This window comes from Balaenoptera acutorostrata, chromosome 1 (assembly GCF_949987535.1).
Source record: "Balaenoptera acutorostrata chromosome 1, mBalAcu1.1, whole genome shotgun sequence".
Taxonomy (NCBI): Eukaryota; Metazoa; Chordata; class Mammalia; order Artiodactyla; family Balaenopteridae; genus Balaenoptera; species Balaenoptera acutorostrata.
The window spans coordinates 154,676,352-154,701,883 of NC_080064.1; the positions used below are offsets into that span (position 1 = coordinate 154,676,352).

Genomic DNA, 25,532 nt, shown 5'->3' on the forward strand with positions numbered 1-25,532 from the left:
TTGCTGGAAGCAAGAAAGGAACGTCTGCAAGTCAGAGGGGTGCCGAGGGCTGGGAGACAGGAGGAGGCGCTTACCGTGGCGGGGGGATGGTGAAGTGATACACAGCATCCAGCTTAAACTTTACTCGGCACGGCCCCGTCTTCCTTATTGGAAACCGTCCCCAAAGGCTGCCTCAGGCAACCTGCTTGGTGGGGTCCTGGGATGGAAAAGCTACTGAGTTAATACTCGGCTTCTTATCTTGGCTGGAAAGGATATTCTCTGGCCTGGGGAGTGAGTTGGACCCACATCTCTTCATTCACTGTGCACCCATTCCACCCCACCTTCCACTCCCCCGGCCCCAGGAGCCGAGCCCACACAGTGGAGGGCCAGGTGGAGGACGTGCTGGGGAACCTGCGACAGGGCACGCTGGCACTGCAGGAGGCCCGGGACACCATGCAAGGCACCCGCCGCTCCCTTCAGCTTATCCAAGACAGGGTTGCTGAGGTAGGCATTACGGCTTCCTTCCCCCACTTGTGGGAATGAACATTCAGACTCAGGCGCAAGGCATAGAAGATGCCAGAAAGTGACCTGGGTGGAAACTGAGCTGGGGCCCTAAAGAAGGGAGCCTATGAGCCTTGGGCCTGGCTTCGAGCCTTTGGTTTTCTGCTCTCGTGTCTGGTGCGGAAGCCAGGGTGGGCTCTGAGCTGCTGCAGGAGTGGGCAGGGAGGTGGTCAGCTGAGCTGTAGAAGGGGGAGAGGCCTGGATGCCAGGGGGCAGATAGAGGATTGGGATGGTGGTGATAGTGATGTCCTGGTTGTAGAGAGTTTTTGTGGCCTGATGAGTTGGAGGAGAGAAGAATGAAGGTCACTGCCTATGAGACCCACCCCAAACTCTGGGTCTCTTTTTCCACAAAGGTTCAGCAGGTGCTGGGGCCAGCGGAAAGACTGGTGACCGGCATGATGGAGCAGCTGGGTGGCTTCCGAGCACGGATGGAGGAGCTCAGCCGCCGGACCAGGCAGCAGCGGGCGCAGGCAGCCCAGGCCCAGCAGCTGGCAGAGGAAGCCAGCGAGCAGGCACTGAGTGCCCAGGAGGTACCTCGAGGGCAGAGTCAGCCCAAGCAAGCATGGCCAGCGGGAGCAGGAGAGGACTCTGTACACTTTATAAGACCATGGGCTGCAAAGCACTTCGAGTAACAGTTATTCTGAAATATCCAGCGGGGGCTTCAGGATTAAGGCACACCTGGCCAGGCATCTGAATTCTCCCTCTGGCTGCCTTTGGTGGAGCTGGTTCAGGGATGCTGGAAAGAGCCAGTCCAATCCCTCTCCTTTCACAGATGAAGTGGTGACTCTGTCCAGACCTAAAGCTCATCTACAAAGGAGGTCTCTTGACACCTGATCCAGAGCTTGTCCCCTGTCATGGTTATCCAGCCCAGACAGAAACTCTTGACTTAGCCCAACCTGAGCCCCATCACTGTCAGAATTAGATCAGAGAGAAGGTCGAAGAGCCAGTTTCAGTGTTTCCAGGGTACTGGTGGTCCCGGTACAGTGGCCAAGCTGCCAAGCATACTATTAAGTGACAGCTGTGTACCTGGCCCTGCGCTGGCACTGCAGATGAAGGGAGGGAAATACAGAAGTTAAGGTATGGCTTGTGGCCCAGGGGCTTTTATAGGCAGAATCAACCCGTTGGGGATATTAGGAGGCACCTCATCTCTGTGTGCTGATTTGGGTTACATCAAGTCCTTTAGCCAAAGGTCTTCAGGACTTTGGATGATGATGATGTGGAGACTGTTCTTCCTTTTTCAGGGATTTGAGAGAATAAAGCAAAAATATGCCGAGTTGAAGGACCGGCTGGGTCGGAGCCCCATGCTGGGAGGGCAGGGCAGCCGGATCCTGAGCATCAAGACAGAGGCGGAGGAACTGTTTGGGGAAACCATGGAGATGATGGACAGGATGAAAGGTGAGGGAGTGGTCCAGGGGCTTGGACTTCAGGGCATCCCTGAAGGCTGCTCCCAACCCAGGGTTTCTGAGGCCTAACGTTTGGAGCTAGCAGTGCTAAGGCAGTGAGATCAATTGGGATTTCCTGAGCACCTACTAAGTACAAGGCATATAATGTGGCTTTGAGGCGTGTGGACATGTTCACAAAGACTAGGCCTGCCCTCAAGAGGCTCGCAATCCATTTTTCCTATTGGCCACCAGCTTCATGAAACTGTATTTAATAGCACAAGGAGGACTGTGATACAAGCCCGAATGATAGGAGCTCTAGGGGCTCAGAGGATAAATAACGTCAGAGAGAAATGTTCAGAGAAGGTAATGTTCAAAAAAGATAAGATTTGAGGTGGGCCTGGGAGGATGTATAAGCCTGGAAGAGGCTGTGCGGAGGAGGAGAGACATCAAGACATGTTCTGAGGATGGAGGCAGGACCACCCAACTGGAGAGGAGGGTTGATGAGGAGAGAACAGGTGGGAGAGAAGTAGCATGGAGCCAGTGTGGCTGGTCCACGTGGCCGGCCCTGATGCCAGGAGGAGGTGGATAGAGTCAGCCCTGGAGGCAGTAGGAAACCATCCAAGGGTTTTGAATATGGCAAACCATAATGAAAGAAGCTTTCAAAAGGGTTCTGTGGTTCCTCGGAAAGGAGAACAGAGATTTCCAGGCTTAGTCTCTGAGATGTGATGATGGGGTCACTGCCCTGTGAATGACAAAACCAGAGTCTCTGAATTTTAGAGAAAGCTTTTGACAAAAATCTGTTTGGCTAGCTAGATGGACACTATGGAGAAAGGTGGGCTGGCAAGTTGACAGTGGCTGTGGCCGGCCACAACTGAAGGGGGAGGCGAGAAGAGCTGACCTAGATAGAGGAGCCCAGGGCTGGGTCAGTGCACGCCCTGGCCCTGTCCATCAGTGTCTTGTATGAAGTTTAAGAATTTGCTAATCAAATCTGAGGATGACAGGTAGTTAATACACTAGATAACAGAACTAGCATTCTAAGGCAGTCTCAGAAGTCTGAAAGGATGGGCTGAAACTAACAGGATAAAATTAAGTAAGGAGAAAAATTCTCTCTCACTCTGGCCTTGTTTGGACCTCAACTCACAAGTGTAGCTCAGGTGACGTCTGGCTTCTCAGTGGATAATGTAGCTAAACACTTTATAACCAGTTAGTGATAAACACGTATGAGTTGCTACTCACCCGAAAAAGACCCAAGAGTTTTGAATAACTGTAAGCTTGATATAAGTCAGAAGTGCCTTGCTCCTGCCAAAAGAGCTAATAAATGCAAAGCAGCCAAGACAGGGGGAGTAATTGCTCAAGGATGATATTAAAAATATTTAGTAACTGGTGTGTCCTGCACCTAACCAGCCAGAAAGGCTCAGGTTGTAGCATCGGAGCAAGCATTTACCTGCACCTACCACCCAGAAAGGCTCAGGTTGTAGCATTGGAGCAAGCATTTACCTGCTTGCAGGAATTTACCTTTAATTGCAGGGTTATGGGGAGGAGCATGCTGAAGGAGCCTCTGGGGATGGGGGTTGGGGAACAGAACAGCAATTGTAAAAATTTCAGTATTTTATTAACCCATAGGTCCATGTGGGTACCCACTGGCTGAATGTCAGTCTGTTAATAACCCTGTTACGCTCTGCTGATCTCCCAGGTGAGATCGAGTTCAATGGAGGCTACTACATCTTCAAAAAGGATATTGATGAACCCACACACTTGAGAGGGAGGGTGGCCAGGGTTGGGATGTAGGGAAGGCCTGGTGATTACATCAGATGAAGAGTGGATGAAGGAACTAGGGCAGTTTCATCTGGGGAAGATGGGGCTTCACACATGTGAAGGACTGCCATGTAGGAAACAGAAAGAATAGATTCCTACACCCCAGGAGACAGACCTGGGACAATTGGGTGGCAGCAAGATGTGCTCAGATTCTGGCTTAATGAGAAGACTTTTTAACAAGCAGAGCTGCCTAAAGTTGGAGCCTTGTGAGACAGTGCCCCCTGGCCCTATTCCTGGAAAGTTCAGGCTGAGGCTGGGTACCAGCTCTCATGAATGTGGTACAGGGGGCTCCTGCCTAGGATGACAGGGGGGACAGGCTAGATTAGATCACTTTGGAGTCCTTCACATCCTCCACACATAATCTGGTGGCGGTATGCGGAATGGACCGGAGGGGGAGGAATAGATTTATCTGGAGTGGCAATTTTGGGGAGAGACAATGGGGAGGAATTCTGGCCACCCAGCTCTTTTGCCCTGGTGCCCACCTGAGGAATCATTGGTGGGATGGCAGCTGTCTGGGTCCAACATAGTGGGTTTCTAATCTTGGTGCCCGTGGCCTCCCTCATCAGCCTGGGACAACTCTGCCTAGAGCAGAGGAGAAGAGTAGGGGCAGAGGATCCCTGGGGTAAGGCCTTCCTGGGTCTGGCCCCTGCCATGTTTCTCTAAGAGTGGGATGGGGGCTGGAGAGGCCTGAGGCTGGAGAGAGCTGCCTTAGGGGCCAGACTCCCTCAAGGTGGAGGTGATTTCTCCCGCAGACGCTGCGTCCAGGTGGGTGGGAGGAGAAGGAAGGGTTGGGAGTCTTCAGGTTGGGAGTCTTCTCCCCAGCTCCTCTTCCTCCCCCTGCTGTTTCATCTGCCCTCAGACATGGAGTCGGAGCTGCTTCGGGGGAGCCAGGCCATCATGCTTCGCTCGGCGGACCTGACGGGGCTGGAGAAGCACGTGGAGCAGATCCGCAACCATATCAATGGGCGCGTGCTCTACTACGCCACCTGCAAGTGAAGCTCCAGCGTCCAGCCTGTGGCCTTGCTCATCTGCCCTCTTTGCTTCTGGGGGCCAGATTGGCTTGGAATACTTTCCAGCTCCAGGAAGATTTTATGCAGCCTGAAGCACAGCCTGGACCACCCTGGTGTGCAGTTGTTAGGATTACTCTGGGCTGCAGCTGAGCCTGGGCTGGTGGGACAACTACCGCTGAGGGACAGAGATGGTGGAGGCGGGCCACATCATTGTAACCAGGAGCTCTCAAGTGGAGGGCGCTTGGCTGGGCAGTGTCCTTGCCCTTCATTCTCCGTTGAGGCTGAATCCTGGACCAACACAGAAACATAACTAAAAATGATGTACAAGTGAGAAGCCCAATAAAAATCTATAGAAAGGAGCCTGGAGTTTCAAAGAGGGGAAAATAGTCTGTCTCCCTGTGAAGTAAACATTTCTCATTTGTTTCTGTCTCCCATCTGGGGTTCCTGGGTGCTCCTCTGCTCAAGCCCGAGGCCTGGTGGTGGGTGAAGAATAGGCTGCCCCCACTCTGCTCAGTCTAGCGACTCATCACCCAGACTTAGGGAGATGGGGCCCCTTTGCTCCAGGAACTGATGGATTCTATCCTTGAGAGACCAGAGGAGGTGTTTTCACCTCTGAACAACTATACAGTTTCTTGTTTACAGAAGAAAATGTAGAAATCCAGAGATGGGAAGCAAGCTGTTCAAAATCACACAGCTCCTAGAGGCAGAACTAAGACCAGACTCTGTGTCTCTAGAGATCTCAAAAAGAAGCTGTAAATGGATGTGTGTGTGTGTGTGTGTGTGTGTGCCGACAGATATGGAAATGGCACGAATGTTTGTGTGCTAACTGTGGCCCGGACACTGTGCTAGCATTTTATCTACATGAACTTCTTGGTCTTTATTGATCATAGTAATTATTTATTGAGCTCTATGCTAGATACATCATCTGCATTATCTCATGATGTAGGTGGCACTGTTGTCCCCAAGTGAGGAAACCAAGGCACAAAAGATTGAGTGACTCCCCCAAGGTCACAGATGTGGCAGGCAGGGCAGAGCTAGGCCTCAAACCCAAGTTCATCTATTACAGGCATTAGGAGGATGGCTGCTCAGGCTGGGCTGTCTGGGTTCCAGTGGCACCTCCCCCAAGGGGTTGTTCTGAGAAGGAAATGAGTTGATGCGTGTAGCTCATGTCACCAGGTGCCTGACCCACTGTGTGTCCCCCGACCACTCCTACCGTCGCTAGGTCCCACCTGACCTCAAGCTCTCTGTGCATTTTCCACTCCAGAAAGCCCAGAAGCCCCTGAGCTGCTTCTGACTTAGAGAAGAACCAAAGGAAGCCTCATAGAAAAAAATATGTTCATTTTATTCAGCACAACACAGAGCATGAAGCTGGAGGGAGCAGGAGACAAGAAAACTGGGAAGGGAGAACAATGTGCCTGATTTTCAGGGAGGGAAAGGGGAGCAGAACCAGGATTTGAATCACTGGCTGAACGAACAGTCAACTTCCAATTTTTACTTAACTGAGTGTGTGTGTAGAGGGCATCGGGCCAGGATAATAATTCCTTAGGGTACCTTGCCTCGGGTTTCTTTCTTTTTCATCTTGGAGGGTGTGGTCCTGCTTTCGGACGGGGGCAGGGAGGGAGGTGATCAGAAGAGTGCTGGGCGTAGGCTGGCCGGGTTTGGAGCTAATCCCGGAGTTAGGATTTGAGCTTGGAGAGCTCACAAGCAGACCACGAAGTTGCCTGTCATTCATGCAGACGCGCAGGCCACTCCATTAACGAGCCCATTCTGGCTATGAGGACGGAGGCTGGAGAGGCGAGATCCAGCGTGTGTGCTGAGCGGGGAGTCTGGGTAGATGCTCCGTATGGCTTTGCTCGGAGATGGTGACGCAGCTTGGCCAGCCCATTAAGCTTTTCACGACAAACGACACAGACCTGGGTGACAGCTATCTACGGACACTGTGCAGAGCCACGGCACGTAGGGTTGGGGGCACGGAGCGGGCAGGCCAGGGAGACCTGGAAGCCTCGGATGCCGCTCCTCCCGCCCACAGCTTCGGTGAGGCCTCCACGCTCGGGAACTCACTCCTGGGCCTTCTGGGAGGGTCTGCCCCAGGTGGCAGCTGCCTGCTGCTTCTGATCAGGCCTTGCTCGGCTGGCTCTCCCTTCTTCCCACTGCAGCGTAGACTCCAGGTTTGGAAAGGCAGAGAAGAGGTGAATAGCTATCTCTCCTGCAGAAGAAGGGAGTTCAGGGTTGAGGGGGTGCTGTCGCCTCTGGTACCCCTCGGACCCCATCACTGAGACTCTGTGACTGCGATTTCCCCCTGAGCCCACGGCCCTGGCCCTCCTCCCTCTAGTTCCCTCACCTGAAAATTGTAGTGACACAGACTCAGGCCCCAGGGATCACATAATGAGACAGACTCCCGTCTGCCCCACCCGGCAGTGGGAGCTGCCGCTGGCTTTAACTGGCACCATGACCTCTGATTTGAAGTTCCTGGAAAGGAAGTGGAGTAGCAGGCTATAGAGTATTTGAGGAGGAAGGAGAGCCGGGATAATTCTCTGTGCCTGTGGCTGCCGCTCAGCACTCCCTTTATGAGCTTCAGAAAGTATGAGCCTTTATAGAAAAGATGAATGAGATAACCAAGCCCCCAATGTCCCCCCAAAACACAGAGGCTCTGGAAACTCAAGGGATCTAACGCCCACCACTCACACCTACCCAGCTTTCTGCAGGCATTTATAATCCCTGTTGCCTCACTAAACTTTGACAGTACCTCTGTGGGGCAGGCTGAGCAGGTATGATCCAATCAACCCATTTTACAGATGAGCAAACTAGAAACAGAGATATGGATTGAAATGGCAGTGGCCACACAGCTGGTGAGGGGTGGGGACAGGACTGGAGGCGTTTCCCTTGACCCCTTCCTCCCCCCGCATCCAGATCTCTTCCACCCTACAGAGCTGCCCCCAAATGGGAGAGGCTCTCTGGTCAGTTTCTTTCAGCTCCATTGCCTGAGTTCTTTCAGACCCAGGCTGAGCAGGGCTAGGCCTTGGGCTTTGGCTGAAAATACGTACTGTTTTCTGTTGGCCCTTTTGAGGAGCGTGGGCTCAGAGCAGTAGGAGGACTTCCCTTTGGTCCCGACGCTCAGGCAGCTGGAACAGCAGCCGCAGGGCCCGACGGCCAGGGGCCCCTGCTGCATGGGCACGAGGCTGCTGCTGATGCGGAGGGAGCCGTGGATCAGGCAGTTGAGGGACCTGCCCCCAGGGGCAGTGGGCAGGGGGCCATGCTGGCAGGGCAGCCGGGTCAGGGCAGGGAGGGCCACACTCTGGTCCAGGGCGGGCGCCTCGGTGATGGTGATCTCAGGGGAGCTGGGTCTTGAGGCTTCAGAGGCTTGAGTGATGGGTGGCCTGTGCTCCACCTCCGGGCGGACACCTGGGCTGTGCAGGTTCATGTGCAGCTTCCTCATGTGGTGGACCACGGCTGCTGCGTTGAAGGCTTGCTGAGGAGATAGGAGACCAGTCTCTGGCCGTCTCCATCCTCAGAGGGCCGTGAGGCTTAAGCTTTCCCTTTGCCCTGCAACCTCTTGAAACCGACGTGTGCACTTCTGATTTCAGAGAGGGTTCAGGGAACTCCAGGGTCTGCTGGGAGACCCCAAGGAAAGCCCCTACCCCAGCTGCCCCAGCCCAGCCTCCAGGGCCTAGACAGCCTGCCCGCCTCCGGGAGAGGACAACTCACCCTCCACTTGCTCTTGGCAAAGTTCTTCTGGATCTGGAGGCTGACTGACGGGTAGATGTCCCGGTGGAGGGCTGTGTTTCCGTTAATCCTGTGGACGTGGAGGGGACCCCTGGCTAGTGGCGGTTACAGGGACTCAGCCAGGGGTTGGGCAGGGGGCTGGGCATAGGGTAAACTGAGTGGACTGCCTCAGGACAAGGGCACCCGGAGCTAGGAAAGGGCTGGAGCCAGAGCTCCTCTTTCCGCCGGGCAGGTCATAGCGGGCCTATGCTTTAGAAAGTTGCTTTAGAGCTGGGTGGGCAACCTATAGCCTGTGGGCCAAATCTACTCATTGCCTGCTTTTGTAAATAAGATCTTGCTGGGACACAGACGCGCCCATTCATTCAGCTATGGGCTATGCTGCTTCCAAGCTGCAACGGGAGGATTGAGTAGTTGCCATGGAGACGATATGGCCAGCAAAGCCTAAAATATTTACTATCTGGCACTTTACAGAAAAAAAGTTTACTGACCCTATCCCCCCGCCCCATGTCAGAGGGCGTTTGGGCTGTCACCATCCTTTGGCTCAAAACTTTGCTCAGAACCCACCTTCTCCTGCAAACTTTCCTCAGTAAGGCCACCCAATACAGGCTGCCCTTTTCTTGTCCCCTCAGCCTGTTATTCATCCATCTCTAAGTGTCCCTCAGACACTTGCCACATACACAGTACTTTCTAGGTACTAAGGGACCCAGAGAAGTAACAGACGTGGCCCTGATCGCTAGGGGCTTACAGTAGGGTTTGAAGCCTTGTTTCATTCCATGAACTAGAGTAATTCATGGTGAGCTGTGTAATGGATAAGGAAAGATGGAGAGGTCTGTCCAGATTGCAGGAGGCAGGGCTTTAGAGAAGGACAAAAACTGCTCTGGATCCTGAAGAATGCTACATCCAATGCAGGGTATTAGATGTGGTGAGAATGGTACGACCCAAGGTATAATTTGGGAAAACCTTGGTTTAGAAGGCGGGGGAGGGCAGGGAGAGAAATATAGCTATTAGGCCTTTCTGGAATACAGAAGGTACGCTGGGAATCCTGAGAAATGAAGTTGGAGGTAACGGGTCAGGCCAGATTAGGGAAAACCAAGATTTGCTGTGGTGGGAATTGGGGAGCTTGTAAATTTTCCAGCAGGGGTGTAGCATGAAAAAAGAAGAGTTTCAAGACTTTATTTACCTGCTTTACCAATTGGTTGCTTTGTGATTGTTCTCAAAGCACCTTGCATGGAACAGACTTTGACCCCAGAGTAAAATGATGCTCTTAAGGACAGGGCAAAGTTGCCTGTCTAGTTGCATCTGCCTCCTGAACTTGACTAGATGACCCAGCTGCCACCATTGGGTCAGAATCCACTTAATTAAATGATATTTTCTTCTCTAGCTGGATCTGTTCTGTGCCCTTTGGATGTCACACAGTAAACAGCTAGGGCAAGCAGACTCCAGGGAAACACTCTGTGAACGAGTCAGCATGGTGTTTGTGGAACGACAGGTGAGGGTCTAGAGCCCACCCCTCATTCCTCACTCACCAGGGGTGCCTCAAGGCCTTCTCACAGGTGTACCGCTCATTCGGGTCCTTCTCCAGCAAGTGGCAAATAAAATCCTTGGCTGGGGGAGCAATCAAAGATACAACAGATAAGGACCAGATTTCATGACTGATGGAAATGCACTTCCAGGCTGGTGGGTGGCACTGAAAGCACCTTTAGCTCATCTTCCAAAGAGGCAATTTTAAGAGTCTTGAAAGAGAGAAAAAACCAAACCACCTGACAACAACCCACCACAAGCCACCAGAAAGGCTCTATGCAGCCGTGTCACCCACCCAACACTGTAGATACATCTCTGGGCATGAGGCACCAACGTGCCTGATGCCATGTGGGTGCACATTTGCACCAGTCAGGGGCCAGCACCGCACATGGGCACACGTGTGAATGCTAGCTTATTCCAGCTCTGATCCCCACTTAATGGACCCAACAACAAATACTGATAACCTTCCCACACACAGACATTGCAGACTCCTGATCTTGATATGTGAAAGGCAAAACTTGGCCTTGGTTTTGCCACTCCTGCCTGGAACACTCCCCTGTGCCTGGCTCTGCCCTCCTGGCCCCTCATCTGAGCCACATCCCCTGCTTTTACCAGACATACTGCGGTTCTGCCTCCAGGAAAACAAAAGCATGCACCTGAGATGTGAATCACTTCCTTGGCCTTTGACCCAGATGAAGATTTCTCCACTTTCCTTGGAGGCTGTTCTGTTAGATTCCCCAGGGACTGTCAAGAGCCAGGACTGTCATCCTTTGTTAAGCTCTTGTCTCTTGGCAGCCGCTGCCTTGAGCCTGTTATTTTGTCCTTCACACTGGCTGGTCTTACCTGACTCAGAAATGTCATCCCAGAACGGAGACTCAAACTCATAGTAGCCCTCCTTGATTTTCTCAAAAAGCTTAGACTCAGTGTCTTCATAGAAGGGGGGATACCCACACAGCCTGCAGTGGAATAGGAAGGTACATGCTGCTGAATGACCCCATCCTCCCTGGGCCAACCTCTCCCCTCTGTCCAGCCTCCCACTATATACACAGGCAGGCAACATAAAGGTCCCCACCAGCAGTGTGACCAGGACATGGGTCTGCCTCTGATTCAGGAATGATGCAGGTTCTATCAAGTGTTTATGCAGGAATCAAAGCTTGGAACAGGCCACCCTGAAAGGCCTCTTTGTACATTATATCCCCCAAACCCTCACCACCTCTCCACATACTTCCCCTGACTCTCAGATGATATATAAAATATTTTTAAGAAGGATGGTAGAAATGTCCACTTGAATGTAAGTTTCATGAGGGATGTTTTAGGCTCCTTTGTTCGTCATTCTTCAGTACCTAAACCACTGATTGGCACAGCAGACAGTCAATGAATATTTGTTGAGTAGATGAATGAAGAGAAGCATTATTCAACATAAGCTGAGGAAATAGAGAAATGCATCCACACTAAGGCGTAAATGACTAATCGCAGGTTATTTTCCTAAGAGCAAAGTTTGCTATAGGTGAGAAGGGCTGTTGGGGAAGAGGCAGTGAGCAGGTTTGGAAGGGAGAGCCTGAGAATGTGTGGAGAGGAGCGGTGACAAGGGTCGGGTTCATCCAGGCCATCATTTTGCCTTGGGTTGACGTTGCCAGGAGAGAAATCTGAGATGTGAACATTTTGCCCACTTGGCTTCTAAGCTTAGCTTGGCTTCTCCCTCTTTTATTGCTCATTCCACAGAGTGGGACTCAATACATTTATATACAGTAAATGGGGGTGGGGTGCTTAAAGAGGGAGTGCCACGTGGCTGAACAGTGGGTTCACACTGAGCTCTGTTTTTATAACCTGGTGGAGATCAGGACAAGAGCCTTTGGAGCTGTGTGCATAAGTGTGTGTGTGTGTGTGCATGTGTGTGCATGCATGTGTACATGCACGTGCTTTGGAGGTGGATGCTGCTCAAGGAGCAGAGATGGGGAGGAGAGAAGAAAGGGTGAGCAGGCTCTGAGGTTCCTCAGGAACTGAGCCAATGCCAGCTTCTACTCACAGTATGTAAGTGATGACGCCAATGGACCAGCAATCCACAGCCTTGCTGTAGGGTTTCTGGGCCAACACTTCTGGAGCTGCAGCAAACCAAAGGCAGGGTCAAAGCTGAGCAGGGGTAAGAGAAAAGGCTGAGGAGTGAGGGACAAATGTCAGGAAGCAGCTTAGCGAAGAGTACTAGGGTAGCGCCTGGGATAGTGTTGTTTTTTAAGACTGAAAATTCCCCTAGGGGCAGGGACTGTGTCTTTCCCAGCAGACTAAATCTTCCTCCATCAGACTGAAAGTTCCCATGACAGTGCCTATGACTCCCCCATCAGACTGGGGATCTCCAGGGCTATGTTTTCCCCATTAGACTGAGTACTCTCTGGAGGCAGGGCTTATATCTCCCCACTCAGATGGGGGACCCCCAGTACAGGGACCTTGTGCCTCCTTTCAGACAGGGAAATCTGCAAGGTGAAGGCTGTCTCTCCCACTAGATTGGGATCTCCCTGAAAACAGAAGTTCCATTAATTGAGGACTTCCGTTGAGTAATAACTGTCCCATCAGTCACTGTTACCTTCTGAGGGCGGGGCTTAGTCTACCTCATCAGATCAAGAGCTCCGTGAGGGAATGGGCCATGTCTTCCTCTGATTGGGAGCTCTAGGGCAGTAGGGAGCTGCCGTCTGCATTTATCCCAGATACCAGGGATTTGTATCCAATGGACTCAATACGTGCTGGTAAGTGACCAACCTCTCTTTTGCTGAGAGAGAAGATTCCCTCTGTTGAGTCAGGGTTCTGCTTCCCACTCCCAGCCCCAACCAGGTGATGAGTGGCTAAGAGGGAAGGGGCAGTAGTGGATGCTCTGAGTTTTGGCTTTCTCCCTTCTAGATCCCATGAATGCTCTCTCCTGGTACCCTGACTGCTCTCACCTTTTGGGGGGCCCTGGGAGCCTACAGGGCTGTTAGGCAGGAGGCCCCACTTCTGCCAGTTTCCTAGGGTATTTTCTTGGGTGTATATTTGGGGACCCATATTTGAGTTCCTCACATTCAAACACAACACTCTGCCTCCAGGATACCACCAGTTGGGGGGCTGAGGTCTTCTCCAGACTGGGAGAAAGTAGAAGGAGGTCTAGTGGCCAACCTCTCAGCAATTTACTGATCTCTGGGTTTGTGATCCTTTCTCTGTCCCTGGTCTAGATAAAAGCAGGAAATCTGTCTGCAAAAGTGAGAACAAAAGTATAGACAGGAGGAGTGGGAAGGGTCAGGGGTAGGATGTCTTTGAAGATGTAGGATTTGTGAGCAGGAGGGGTAGTTCCAGATGGATTGGCTGGCCCTAAACCTCATAAGTGACTGTACTACCAGGATCACCCCTGAAATTGAACCCTGTCTCCTCACAACAATCCTTCTTCATGAATAACATCCATGTGGTGGAATGTAGCCAACTGGTCAACCTCCCTCCTGTTCCTAGACTCACCCACGTAGCCTGGGGTCCCACAGGCGGTGGACATGACACCATTCTGCTCCATCTTGGAGAGACCAAAGTCTGTGATCATGATCTTAGAATTCTCCTCAGGGGTGAGGTACAGCAGGTTTTCAGGCTATGGGAGAAGAGATATATCATGTAATGCAGGATATAGTCACCTGAAACAAGCATCTCTTTCCTTCCCCTGATATATAATTTCTTAGGAAGCTGCATCCTGTGCTCTTGACTTCAAAGCCAGACTAATCTCCCTCCATTCTTCCTTCCTTCTTCCTACCGGACCTTCAACCCCTCTAACCCAGCACCTTGAGTTTTGGTTTTGGCCCTGACTTTGATTAGCTTTATAACTATTAATGTACTAACCCTTCCCTCTTCTCATCCTTAACTACCCTAAGACTGCTTTGCTTGTTGAGGAAACCAACCCTTAGTTTATTTTCTCTGATCTCTCTAAAGTCTGGTAGGTGTCTGTTGCAATGTTGACTTTCAATAAGTGTTTATTAAATTTGACTGTGGCTAAATTCAAGAAATGTGTGGATTATTTTGGTATCCTAGTAGGGTGAGGCTTAGTAAAAAGTTCAGGAAAAGGCTGAGGTGCAAATGAACAATGATTGTTCAGTCACCCAAGATTTGTTTTAGAATCTGAGGGATGAGCTCGTCTAACCCTCTCATTTTACAGAGCTTAGACTTCCCATGACTCATGCAGCTTCCTAAAGGGTCATTCCCTGTTTCCCACTGAGGGCCCCGCCTTGGCACCTTTAAGTCTCTGTGGACGATGCCATTCTCGTGGAGGTATTTCACTGCTGACAACACCTGCTGGATCACCAGGCTGGCATCCTTCTCTGTGTAGACACCCCGTTCCAGAATCCGGTCAAAGAGCTCCCCACCAGAAACACTGTGGGCACAGGGGCAAGTGCAGGAATCCAGTACTTATTTCAGGTCAAAGGGACATGAATTCATTTGTTCTGTAGCCCTGGGGACACAGCTGTGGTGGAACAGGCAAGTGCCCACAGACTGTGATTCAAGGGGTGCAGGGAGAACTACTCCAACCTCAGAACACATTCTTTGGGTACCTGGAATGATGTCACTAGGGAGTCATTTATTTGGGCCAACCATTGATCTCTCCCTGGGAACTCTTTTTTAAAATGCAAAATGCCTCTGGTTAGGGTTTTGCAAGAAGCCAATAATCAACTAACACAACATTGTAAATCAACTATACGTCAAAAAAACAAAAAAACAAAACAACAAAAAAAGGAAGCCAATGATTGCTTCCTGTGGACACATTTCTTAGCTGCTTTCTTTCCTGGCCTAGGACACAGGAAGCCATGATGCAAGGGAGAGGTGAAGCTAAAATCAGACAAAGTAGGAAAGAGAAGGAAATGCAGATGAGGCTAACTGGCCTTATGCCAGGATTTCTTTCCTCATTTTGGAAAGTTGAGCTACCTAAAGCTGAAATTATGAGGTAGAGTCATATAGTGACTCTGATAGTAATAGTGTTTTTAGGCTCACATGGTATGGTATCTGAGGATTCAGGGGAGCTCTAAGGTCAGGTCCAACCCCCATGTCCTGAATGTTCTCTCCACTATTTTTGCCAAGTTTTCTAGACAGTATTGGAACACATCAGTGGCAGAGAACTCACTCCCTCCTAAGACAGACTGTTTTATTTTTTGTCACTTTCTTACTATTTCCATATATTATGATGCAACCTGATTCCCTGTAATTTCTGCAAGTGACACTGGTTGTGAATATGCACACATGACAGCACCATGAAGCAATAAGGAAGTAGAATTTCTCTAATCAAAATGCACACCATCCTACTCCTTTTGTTTCTGTCCTGAAGCTCTGGGCTCTGCTATGGGAGCTAGAGGCCTATGAGAAAGATACTCTTTGTACACAGGTATGAATTCCTGACTCAGACTGGCCTGGGTCCTGGTGCTGGTGCTCTAGGAGGCTTGACGTACTTTGGTGACATCTAAACCTGCCCACCTTCCTACCTGGATGACTGTGTGCTAATTCTGTTGACTTGGCCTCATTAAGGTGACACATGGTCCCTGCTTACTTGTTAGTGCTGCTCTGGGCCCCTCCAAGCTCACTCCCTTGACTGCTTGCTACCACTATTCACTGGGCCTCAGGTGAGCCCAGGAGTTAATAGCCTGAGTTAGCTCATTAAAATTTCTGAGGAATCAGCCTATCAGTCAAAAACATTGCATCCAGCTGTGCTGAGATTGCCGGGTGATGTGTGGGTGAGTGTGTGTGTGTACTTTATACACAGAAGCATTTCTGAGCCTAAGGCTGAGCCCTCAGGAGCACTGACCAGCCCTACAGCAGTCACTCTCAGGCATCGCTCTTATTTGGATATGACAGTGACATGGACAGCTTTCTAATGGGGTACCATTTCTGTCCTACATGTGGGTACACACACAATATCAGCTTATTGTTAATATTGGGTGCCTCTCTTTTGAGAAAGTCTTCTTTCTATTGAATTGATATTGCTCTACCTGTGGCTTCTCCTCCCATGGTAATTTTACCCTGGAGGAGGTTAAAATATTTAATGCCCGGTTAAGAGGACATAGACTGACTGGTCAAAATGGACTCAAGCTATGGTGCAGAGAAGGGTTCTGGAGGCCTCCTGCTATGCCAGACATTACTCCTTCAATTGTAGGGTTGTGGGGAGGTCCAGAAAGTTTGGGGTATAGGGAAGCAGGGTAGGATGGACAGGTTAGGGCCACAGCTATTTGCTGACCAGTAGGAAATATTTTAACGAGTGGTAAGGTTACATTGGTACATACCAACTCAATCATCAGGCCTAGTTTTACCCCTCGGCCCACTCAGAACACATCCATGACCAGAAGGAACTCTTGGCATTTCAGGGTCTCTTGCACTAATTCTTGATTTGTCTTTTAATCACCATCCTTCCCTCATCATCGACCAACCTCTTCTAGTCTCCTAAGGCCCCGCAAGACATGTGTGGAGAAGCAGGTCACCTTCTACTTACAGCTGCATGACCAGGTAGTAGTGAGTGGTGCTCTCATAAATGTCCTCCAAGGTCACGATGTTTTCATGCTTGATCCTGAGAAAGAGTAAGGGTAATGGAGAAAGGTATATGGTTCAGGTTGTCCAGACAAAGAATGCAGATCTAGCCCAGCTGGACTTTTATTTCTTTCAGAGACTATTGCTGACAATGTTCAGGAAGATAAGGTCCTTGTGAAGCCTTCCTAATAAGTAGGCAGTCACAAAGAAATTCCAGAGAAAAGATTCCCAGAATGGTGTTCAGTTCATATTTTTGAATGGGTAATTGATCCTCGTGCCTTCAGGGAACAAATAATTCATTGTTACTCCAGGAATCTCTTTAAACTTTACCAAAAGAGAAAGTTAAAAGAACTGAGGGAGGCTAGGGGAGCATCGATCACTAGGTTATTCTACAAAATGGGTATCCAGATCTCCTTCAGAAACATCGTGTGAAGTGTGATCCCTCAACAGGTGGGATTTTGGTTAGCTAAGCCTCCTCATGGGTAACCACGGAGGAAGTGCTGCAAAATTATTGTTCCAGAATATTGTGAGAAGTAAGACAGATGCTCATTTTGAGGGTCAGTTCGGTGGGATGCCTTAGATCAGTGATTCTTAAGCAGGGGCTCTTTTGTCCCTAAGGGGATCTTTGACAATATCTAGTGACATTTTTGATTGTCACGATTGGGGAGGGGGGAAGTGCTCCTGGCATTTAGTTGGTAGAGACAGGAATGTTGCTAAACATCCTACAATGCTCAGGAGAGCCCTCAACACAACAAAGAATTAGCTGGTTTAACGTATCAAGAGCAAAGTTAAGAGAGTAGCACTGACATATATACACTACCAAATGTAAAATGGATGGCTAGTGGGAAGCAGCTGCATAGCACAGGGAGATCAGCTTGAAGCTTTGTGACCACCTAGAGGGGTGGGATAGGGAGGGTTGGAGGGAGGGAGATGCAAGAGGGAAGAGATATGGGGACATATGTATATGTATAACTGATTCACTTTGTTATAAAGCAGAAACTAACACACCATTGTAAAGCAATTATACTCCAATAAAGATATTAAAAAAAAAATGTCAATAGCACTGAGGTCAAGAAACCCTGCCCTAGATTACCTTTGTCTGGGATTACTCAGAGGTTGAGGCAAGCAGAATAATCATATTAGCTATGGGGTTGGTTTCTAGGCAGCATCTTTGTGCATGCCCATCCAGGAGAAAAGTCTCTAAGAAGTTTTACTCAAGGCTGTGCAGCACAAGGGTTAACTTAGACTCGGAGTCAGCTGGACCTGAGTTCAGGTCCGACTCAGGCACTTACTAGCTGGGTAACCTTGGCTGGTTTACTCAAATCTTCTAAGTCTCACTTTCCTTGTCTGTAAAGTACATCTTTCCCATAGAATTATATCAGGATGAAAAGAGATAAGACATGTAAAATGCTTAGTACAGTGCCTGGGGAAATAGAAAACACATAATCAATAGTAGCTAGCATCTTTAAGATATTTAAAAAAATACAGAACCCATGCAGTGGCTACATGATGGATTCAACTACATTTATAATCTGACGATGTTAACAGTAATTTATCGATGATTTACTCACTGAACAAATATTTATTGAGCACCTATGCTGTTAGGGACTGGTGATACAATGCAATGATAAGAAAGACCATCTTAGTCCTTGCTCTCAATGAGTTTACCGTCTCTACCTTAATCTCCCTGAAGCCCAGACCTACATCTCTAACATCCTACCAGACACCTACCTCTATGTAGAGATAGGTGGATATTTATATTCAATATATTGTAACCAATTTCTATTTCCTCTCAGCCTACACACCCTTTTCATTTGTTATCCCAAGCAATGATATGACTGTCCACATAACAGCTCAATCTCAGGGTCTTTTATTTATTTTTTCTTAAATTATACATATATATTTTATTTACACTTTGGTATATTTCATGATAAACAATTTTTTTTCCATCTTAACCATTTTTTAAGTGTACAGTTCAGCGGTATCAAATACGTTCACATCATTGTGCAAAAATCACCTCTGTCCATCCCCATAACCGTTTTCATCTTGTGAAACTGAAGCTCTATGCCCATTAAACAATAACCCCCCATTATTCCTTGCCCCCAGCCCCTGGTAACCACCAGTCTACTTTCTGTCTTTATGATTTTGACTATTCTAAGTACCTCATATAAGTGGGATCATACAGTATGTATCTTTTTCTGACTGGCTAATTTCATTTAGCATAATGTCCCCAAGGTTCATCCACGTTGCAAACATACTGCAGAATCTCCTTCCTTTTTAAGACTGAACAATATTCCATTGCATGTATATCCACATTTTGCTTATCCGTCCATCCACTGATGGACACTTGAGTTGCTTCCATGGTTTAGTTATTATGAACAATGCTGCTATGAACGTGGGTGTACAAATATCTCTTTGAGATCCTACTTTCTCAGGGTCTTTTTAATGCTTTTCTTTTTTACACTCCTACCAGCCAACCCCCAAACCTAATCACTTCTCTCTCTGAAACATTTCTTGAACCCAGTCTTCTTGCCACCATGTGATCTTGCCATTACCTTTGCTTGCATCCTCATCCCTTGCCTTGATTATTGAGAAAGTCTGGCAATTGGTCTCGTGTCCTCTAGGCTGGCATCCTCCAACCCATCCTCCACCACCATGCTTAAGAGGGATGGCTCTAAAATATAAATCTGATCATGGGACTTTTGACTTAAAATCCTTTGATGACTTTTCTTTGCCCACAGAATAAAGTCAACATTCTTTATCATGGCATCTAAGACCCTTTATTATCAGATTCCACTTGACCATTTTAGTTTCATCTCCTGTCCCTTGACGGTACTCACTCTCAGTTCAGGGGCTTCCAATTCTAACTCTCCCCTAACATCCCTTGCCCGTCCATGATTCTATGTTAAAGTTTATGCTACTCTTGGCCGGACTTCCCTTTCTGTACTGCCCCTCCTGCCTCCACAAAATTCTACTCATCCATCAAGGTCTGTCTTTGAAAATGTACCTAAAACACATACTTGTGAAAACACACATATAGGCAACCTGAATCTCTGTCTCCTCTGAACTCTGCCTTTTGCTGTGTGGCTCACATCCAATGGGACTGGTGCTACTTATGGGCACCTTTGACTCTGTTCACAAAATGCGAGCTCCTGAGGGTAAGGAATTTTGTTGGTTTCATCCTTGTGGTCTTGATGCCTAATAAACTTTTGGCTCACCATAGGGGTTCCACAAGGGTTTGTTTTATGAGTCCCGCTCTAAACATTTGATGATTTGTTAGTGTCAGCTCCCTCATGATAGTTGGGGTGCTGAACCTGCATTTGCTTTGGAAGAAACTGAGGCTCATTTCCAAATCTTGTGCTGCTTCCTGAATTATTGATTCTTCCTGGTGTTGGCCCTCAATTGATTTTTGGTCCTTTGAGCTAATTACCCTGTGGTTTATGTACACAAACCAACTCTGCTATCAGTTGATCACTAGTTAATTTGCTGGAAAAAAAAAAAAAAAAAGAAAATCAGCCAAGACAGCTGTCTGGCTAATATAGCTGATGGATCAAACTGACCCATTAGCTCAATCAAAGGGAGTAATACCTTTGGGTGTGGAAATTGAGCCCCAGTCCTTCTCGAAGGTAATTTTTGAAGGAAATGTTGTGATCCCACAGTTGCACTCGACCAACCCTAGGACCCACTCACTTTTTCAACACGGCGATCTCATTCTCCAGGCTGCTGTCCCGGAAGGCAGGCGACTTTTTGATGCACTTCAGGGCAAAGAGCTTCCCAGTTACCCTTTGCTTCACCAGGAAAACTTCTGAAAAAGCTCCTCTGAGTAGAAGACACCAAGAGATAGAAATTAGTACTGGCCGGTAGAGAACATTGCTGGAGGCAAAATGGGTAGATGAAAGAAGGTGTGACTGGTAATTCGTTTCATTGTCATTGTGGGCACCCCGAGGAGCCATATCTATGGCAGACCCCATCTGACATGCCCTTGTGTTCTTTCTTTCACTTATCACGTGGGAAAGAAAAGATTCTATTACAGACTCAGGGTCTAGGCAGCTGCTCTTGCCTAGTTCCATAATTTGGGAATGATTCCCAGAAACTGCTTTAGCTCTGGAGATTTCTCCACTTGGCAAACCCATTAAAGAGAGGCCACTGCTGATCTTAGCGAGGCGGCAGTGATAGCACTTGCTCTCCCGGCTTCCCTATGCTGCCCAAGGGCGACAAGAAGAAAGATGCTGGAAAGTCTGCCAAGAAAGACAGAGGCCCAGTGAACAAATCTGGGGGCAAGGCCAAAAAGAAGAAGTGGTCCAAAGGCAAAGTTCGGGACAAGCTCAATAACCTAGTCTTGTCTGACAAAGCGACATATGACAAACTCTGTAAAGAAGTTCCCAACTGGAAGCTTATAACCCCAGCTGTGGTCTCTGAGAGACTGAAGCTTCCTGGTTCCCTGCCCAGGGCAGCCCTTCAGGAGCTCCTTAGTAAAGGATTTTTAAGCTGGTTTCAAAGCATAGAGCCCAAGTAATTTACACCAGAAACACCAAGGGTTGAGATGCCCCAGATGCTGGTGAAGATGCATGAACAGGTCCCACCAACTGTACATTTTGAAAAATAAAACTTTATTAAATCAAAAAAAAAGAGAGGCCACTGCAGAGTCAATTTACTTGGCTTCTCCCAACGTGGTGTGCTGTGTGGTCACTGTGTGGCAGTTGGAAGTAGCACTGGGAGACAGGGCTCTGACAGTGAGAGAAAAAAGACTCTTGTATCTGTTTTAGGTAGTGATGATTGCCCTGAACCAATGATTAGCGGCAAGGGAGGTGAGCATCTTCTGGCTCAGTAGGATCTGTGAGGACAAAATGGAACTCAGCAGCTCTGGGCAGGCTGTCTGAAGACAGAAAGGATGGAACCCAATGGCAACACAGGGTAGGATTCCAAATTGCAGGCTTCTTGGTTCAAGGGGGTCCTCTGGAGACAAGGCCATAACAGCAGTTAGCAAATAGGTGATGCTGGAGCCTGATGGCCCACGTTAGAACCTCAGCTTTTTGGGTAACAAGTCACTTAACTTCCATATGCACAGTTTCTTCATCTGAAAATTGAGAATGTCAATAGTATCTGATTCATAGGGTTGTTTAGGAGAGTACCTGAGTTATAGATATAAGTGCATAAAAGTTTTCCTGAGATCTAGTAAACTACATGTGCTAGATACTATTATTCTTATTAGTACTATTATTATTTGAACACCAGTAGGGAGAACACCTGATCGTAACAACAGGAGATAGAGTTTAGGTAAGGAAATAGCTGAGCCATCCTCTCCCCTGCCATCTGGGGATTCTAGCATGAAACCCCAATAGCAATCAAGCTTGTGTAAGGACATTCAGAATCTGCATTAGAAAATACTTGGTGTTTCCTGTTTCCCCCAGCTGCACTTGGAACTGAGTTAATTAGAGACTTCAGAGCTTGCTCTATTCATTCATTCATTCATTCACTCGTCCCTCTAATCAAGATTTATTGAGCACCTACTGAATCTTAGACACTAGAGATAGAGATAAAAAGGGAAGTGTTTCTGCTCTCAAGGAGCCTGTAAATTAGTGAAGAGCGCAGACAAATGAGCAATTAACATTCACTTTGAAAAATGTTATTAGGCATTACATGAATGCTTGTTGAGCTGACAGAACCTCTACATGTTAGGCACTGGGATTAGCTTTGGTCTAGCTTAGAATCTAGTGTGAGAGACACAGATCAGCGGGAAGTATTATGAGACCACAGAAAATGGACGCTTAAGACAGGGCCTCTGCTATGGTTGGGTGGGTTACACACTGTACAATTCCAGCAGATGCCATCACCTTGGAGCCACTGTGCCTTTTCATACAATAATTATAAGAACATTTTTGCTCTGGACAGCAAGCTAGAGAAAAGGGCACGTTTTCCCTAATGTGTCCAACTGACCACTTGGGATGGCGGAGAAGCACATCATTTGTGGCCCTCTGACTTAAGAACACACTGAGCTCAGTTTTAAGGGATCAGTGAGAGTTAGCCTAGGGAAAAAACAAGTTGGAAGTGATGTTTCAGATGGGGGTGGGGAAGAAGCATGTGAAAAAGCCTAGAGGTGCAAAACAGCAGGGAGAGGCAGGGCCGCCTCGGGTAATCCAGCCTCTTTTGCTAGACTGTGAGGCAGGGAATGAGGGAAGACAAATGTGTATGGGCACCAGGTCCTGTGCCTGGCAGCATATGGAAAATAGTCAGTGTTTGTGTGATGGATGGATGGGTGGATGGGTGGACGGGTGGATGGATGGGTAGGACATTTGGACTGGGATTATCTGTGTGTTCTACTCATCTTGAGACCCCGCTTTCCTTATTGTAAAAGGAGAGTTGAACCACATGGCCTTAAAGGTTCCTTCCGCCTGTGATGTTCTTGGGTCCACCTTCAGATTTCTCCCTTCTCACCTTTATCTTTAGAACCACACATGGATGGTCCCCTGATTTCAAAGCTGACACCCACTCTGGGTCCACTTGTAAAATGAGATCAAACCTTCCTGGGGGATCCTGCAGTGTGTGGTATCTCCTAGGGTTGTGCAATGTTGTGATAATTACTGCTCTTTTGGCTCAGGCTGCCTTACGCATTGTGTGTATGTGTGGGGAGGTGGGAGGTGTGGTGTGTGTGTGTGTGTGTGTGTGTGTGTGTGGTGGGGGGGTGGGAGGTGTGGTGTGTGCACATGCATGCGTGTGTGTGTGTGTGTGTGTGGCAGGGGTGGGGGAGAGGGATTAGAAGACTTAATTGTGCCATCTGTCAGACTGGGGAGCAGAGAGCTAGTTTTGAGTGGCCAAGGTTGCTTGGGTCAGAAGGCAAGATGGGCAGAGGCTTCAGAGCCAAGAGCAAGCGCTTGCTGCAATAGATCTTGATTTGTGTTTCCTGCCCTGAATAGCTCTCTGCTCTTGCTGGGAGCCTGGGTGATGGAGGAGGAAGGGAGGAACCAAGAAGAAAAATCTCTTCCTTGGCAGTGAAAGGAGGAGGCCTGGGACTTGGGTGATGTACCCTCTGTAATGGATGAGTTTTGCCCAGTGTCCCTACAGCTGCCCAGGGCCCTGGAATTGTGGGTGGAATCTGGGCAGATTTCACAAAAGCCTGTTTTCCCTGGTGGGTTGTTTCAGAGGAGCTGAGGACTAGAGGAAAGGGGCCTTTGTCATGGGATTCTGGCGCTTCCTGAGCAGGGGAATCAGCTCTGTCTAGCTGCCCCCTCTGTGGAGAGCACCTCACCTGGGGAACTCTGTGGAGTCTGCAGCCTGGGGCTGCCTGTCCCCATCCTGAGCACCACAGAGGTGACTTCTTCTTAGCGTTTGTTCAGCCTTAGCTGCTGCAACAGCTGTGACTTGCCCTGTCTTGTCCACCTGCTTCCCTCAAATTAGTGCTGGGCTGGGTATATTAGAGCCACCAGCAACACTTAAAATATAGATGCCTGGGACTTCCCTGGTGGCACAGTGGTTAAGAATCCGCCTGCCAATGCAGGGGACACAGGTTCGATCCCTGGTCCAGGAAGATCCCATATGCCTCAGAGCAACTAAGCCCACAAGCCACAACTACTGAGCCCATGTACCACAACTACTGAAGCCCACACACCTAGAGCCCGTGCTCCGCAATAAGAGAAGCCACTGTAATAAGAAGCATGCGCACCGCAACGAAGAGTAGCCCCTGCTCACCGCAACTAGAGAAAGCCCGCACGCAGCAACAAAGACACAACACAGCCAAAAATAAATAAATAGATAATTTAAAAAATATATACATAGATGCCTGGCCACTGGGTCCTAGCCCCTTAAATTCCAGCTTAATAGTCTGGGACCAGGAACCTGTATTTCTCAAAAATTCCCTAGACTAAAATGATTTTAGAGAATTATTCATTTTCTTGAGTGTGACAATGATATTTGTGAACATAGAAGAAAATGCCCTCATTCTTAGGCAGGGCCGACAGGCGACTTAGAGGTGTTGTGTCATGATGTTCGCAAGTTGTTTACAAATTGTTCAATGCAGTGTGTGTGTGTGTGTGTGTGTGTATGTAAAACAAATTAGTAAAATGTTAACCACTATGGAATTTAGGTGGTGGGTATATTGGAGTTCACTGTACTATTATTTCACCTTTTCTTTACTTAGACATTTTCACAGCTAAAAGTTAGAGGCATAAGCTCCCCAGGTGGCTCCGATGTCCTCCTGGGTTTAGAAGCTGCTTGGCAGACCTCACTGAACTCTGTAAGGGTGGCATGTGCTTCCTCTCACAATCCTATAGCACAAATCTGAGCAGAGGGTGAATACGTTCTTGTCAACCTGGGCTTATTTCTCTCTCTTTCTCTGGATTTTTGGGCTGCTTAGCAAATCATTTCGGATTCACTCATGAGCGTTGTCTCTCTCTCCTGCCCAAAACCCCCTCTCTAGCCAACCCCGTCTTGGCAATGGCCCTCCATGGAGGGTGGAGGCTCTGATGACCAGGGCGGCCGCTGAGATCCTCCTGCGTGCTGAGTGTCACCCTCGTCTGGGATGGGAGGGCTCAGAGGCCTCCTATCAGGGCTGAGCCGACTCCTTTACGGCTGCAGCGAGAGTGTAGGCAGCTGTCGCTGCCTGAGGTCACTGCCTCCTAGCCAGGCGGAGGGGGCTAAACTTAGCCAATTTGGCTAAAGGAAAGCTGGCTTGAGTGGACAGCCCACTAAGGGCCCCTCATGTCCCCGGCCCAATTAGCCCAGACTAATCAGCTGACCAGCTTGGGTTCTGAGGCCCTGGGAACCGGTGGCCTGGAGTGGGTGCCAGCCTGCGTCAGAGGCTGTGACCTCTCGGAGGAGGGGGTAGGACTAAGTGGAGAGTCAGTTCCAGACAAGCTGTCTCTGCTCCACCAGCCATGTAATCATTGTCAAGGGGGAAGGAACAGACACCCCAGAGGCTGGTAGGAGTTTGGCTACAGCGTGACTTTATTTTTCCAACATGATACTTAAATATGGAGCAGAGAGGATGGTGGTGGTGGGAGCCGATTCAGGTGTGTGTAACCCATTCACGCTCCAAGCC

The 25,532-nt window shown here is 48.9% G+C and overlaps 2 protein-coding genes and 1 pseudogene across 8 annotated transcripts in view; 2 read left to right on the top strand and 1 right to left on the bottom strand.

Annotated features, from left to right (window-relative positions):
- The window catches only part of LAMB3 (laminin subunit beta 3), a 164,743-nt gene extending 159,643 nt beyond the window's left edge, over window positions 1-5,100 (top strand). For all 7 annotated transcript variants that reach the window (XM_057541778.1, XM_057541790.1, XM_057541772.1 and 4 more), the window contains 4 exons: window positions 342-483; window positions 894-1,070; window positions 1,782-1,935; window positions 4,597-5,100. In XM_057541778.1, coding sequence (XP_057397761.1) covers window positions 342-483; window positions 894-1,070; window positions 1,782-1,935; window positions 4,597-4,733 — 610 coding nt within the window. In that variant the 3' untranslated portion in view covers window positions 4,734-5,100. The remainder of the gene's footprint in view (window positions 1-341; window positions 484-893; window positions 1,071-1,781; window positions 1,936-4,596) is intronic.
- A 1,016-nt stretch (window positions 5,101-6,116) lies between these two features.
- The window catches only part of CAMK1G (calcium/calmodulin dependent protein kinase IG), a 28,710-nt gene continuing 9,294 nt past the window's right edge, over window positions 6,117-25,532 (bottom strand). Inside the window, exons 3-13 of the mRNA XM_007163955.3 lie at window positions 20,189-20,317; window positions 16,464-16,538; window positions 14,225-14,363; window positions 13,466-13,589; window positions 12,018-12,093; window positions 10,835-10,947; window positions 9,997-10,075; window positions 8,453-8,540; window positions 7,792-8,216; window positions 7,089-7,216; window positions 6,117-6,953 (exon numbers count right to left, since the gene is read on the bottom strand). Coding sequence (XP_007164017.1) covers window positions 7,126-7,216; window positions 7,792-8,216; window positions 8,453-8,540; window positions 9,997-10,075; window positions 10,835-10,947; window positions 12,018-12,093; window positions 13,466-13,589; window positions 14,225-14,363; window positions 16,464-16,538; window positions 20,189-20,317 — 1,339 coding nt within the window. The 3' untranslated portion in view covers window positions 6,117-6,953; window positions 7,089-7,125. The remainder of the gene's footprint in view (window positions 6,954-7,088; window positions 7,217-7,791; window positions 8,217-8,452; window positions 8,541-9,996; window positions 10,076-10,834; window positions 10,948-12,017; window positions 12,094-13,465; window positions 13,590-14,224; window positions 14,364-16,463; window positions 16,539-20,188; window positions 20,318-25,532) is intronic.
- LOC130709076 (40S ribosomal protein S25-like) lies at window positions 20,697-21,070 on the top strand (annotated as a pseudogene).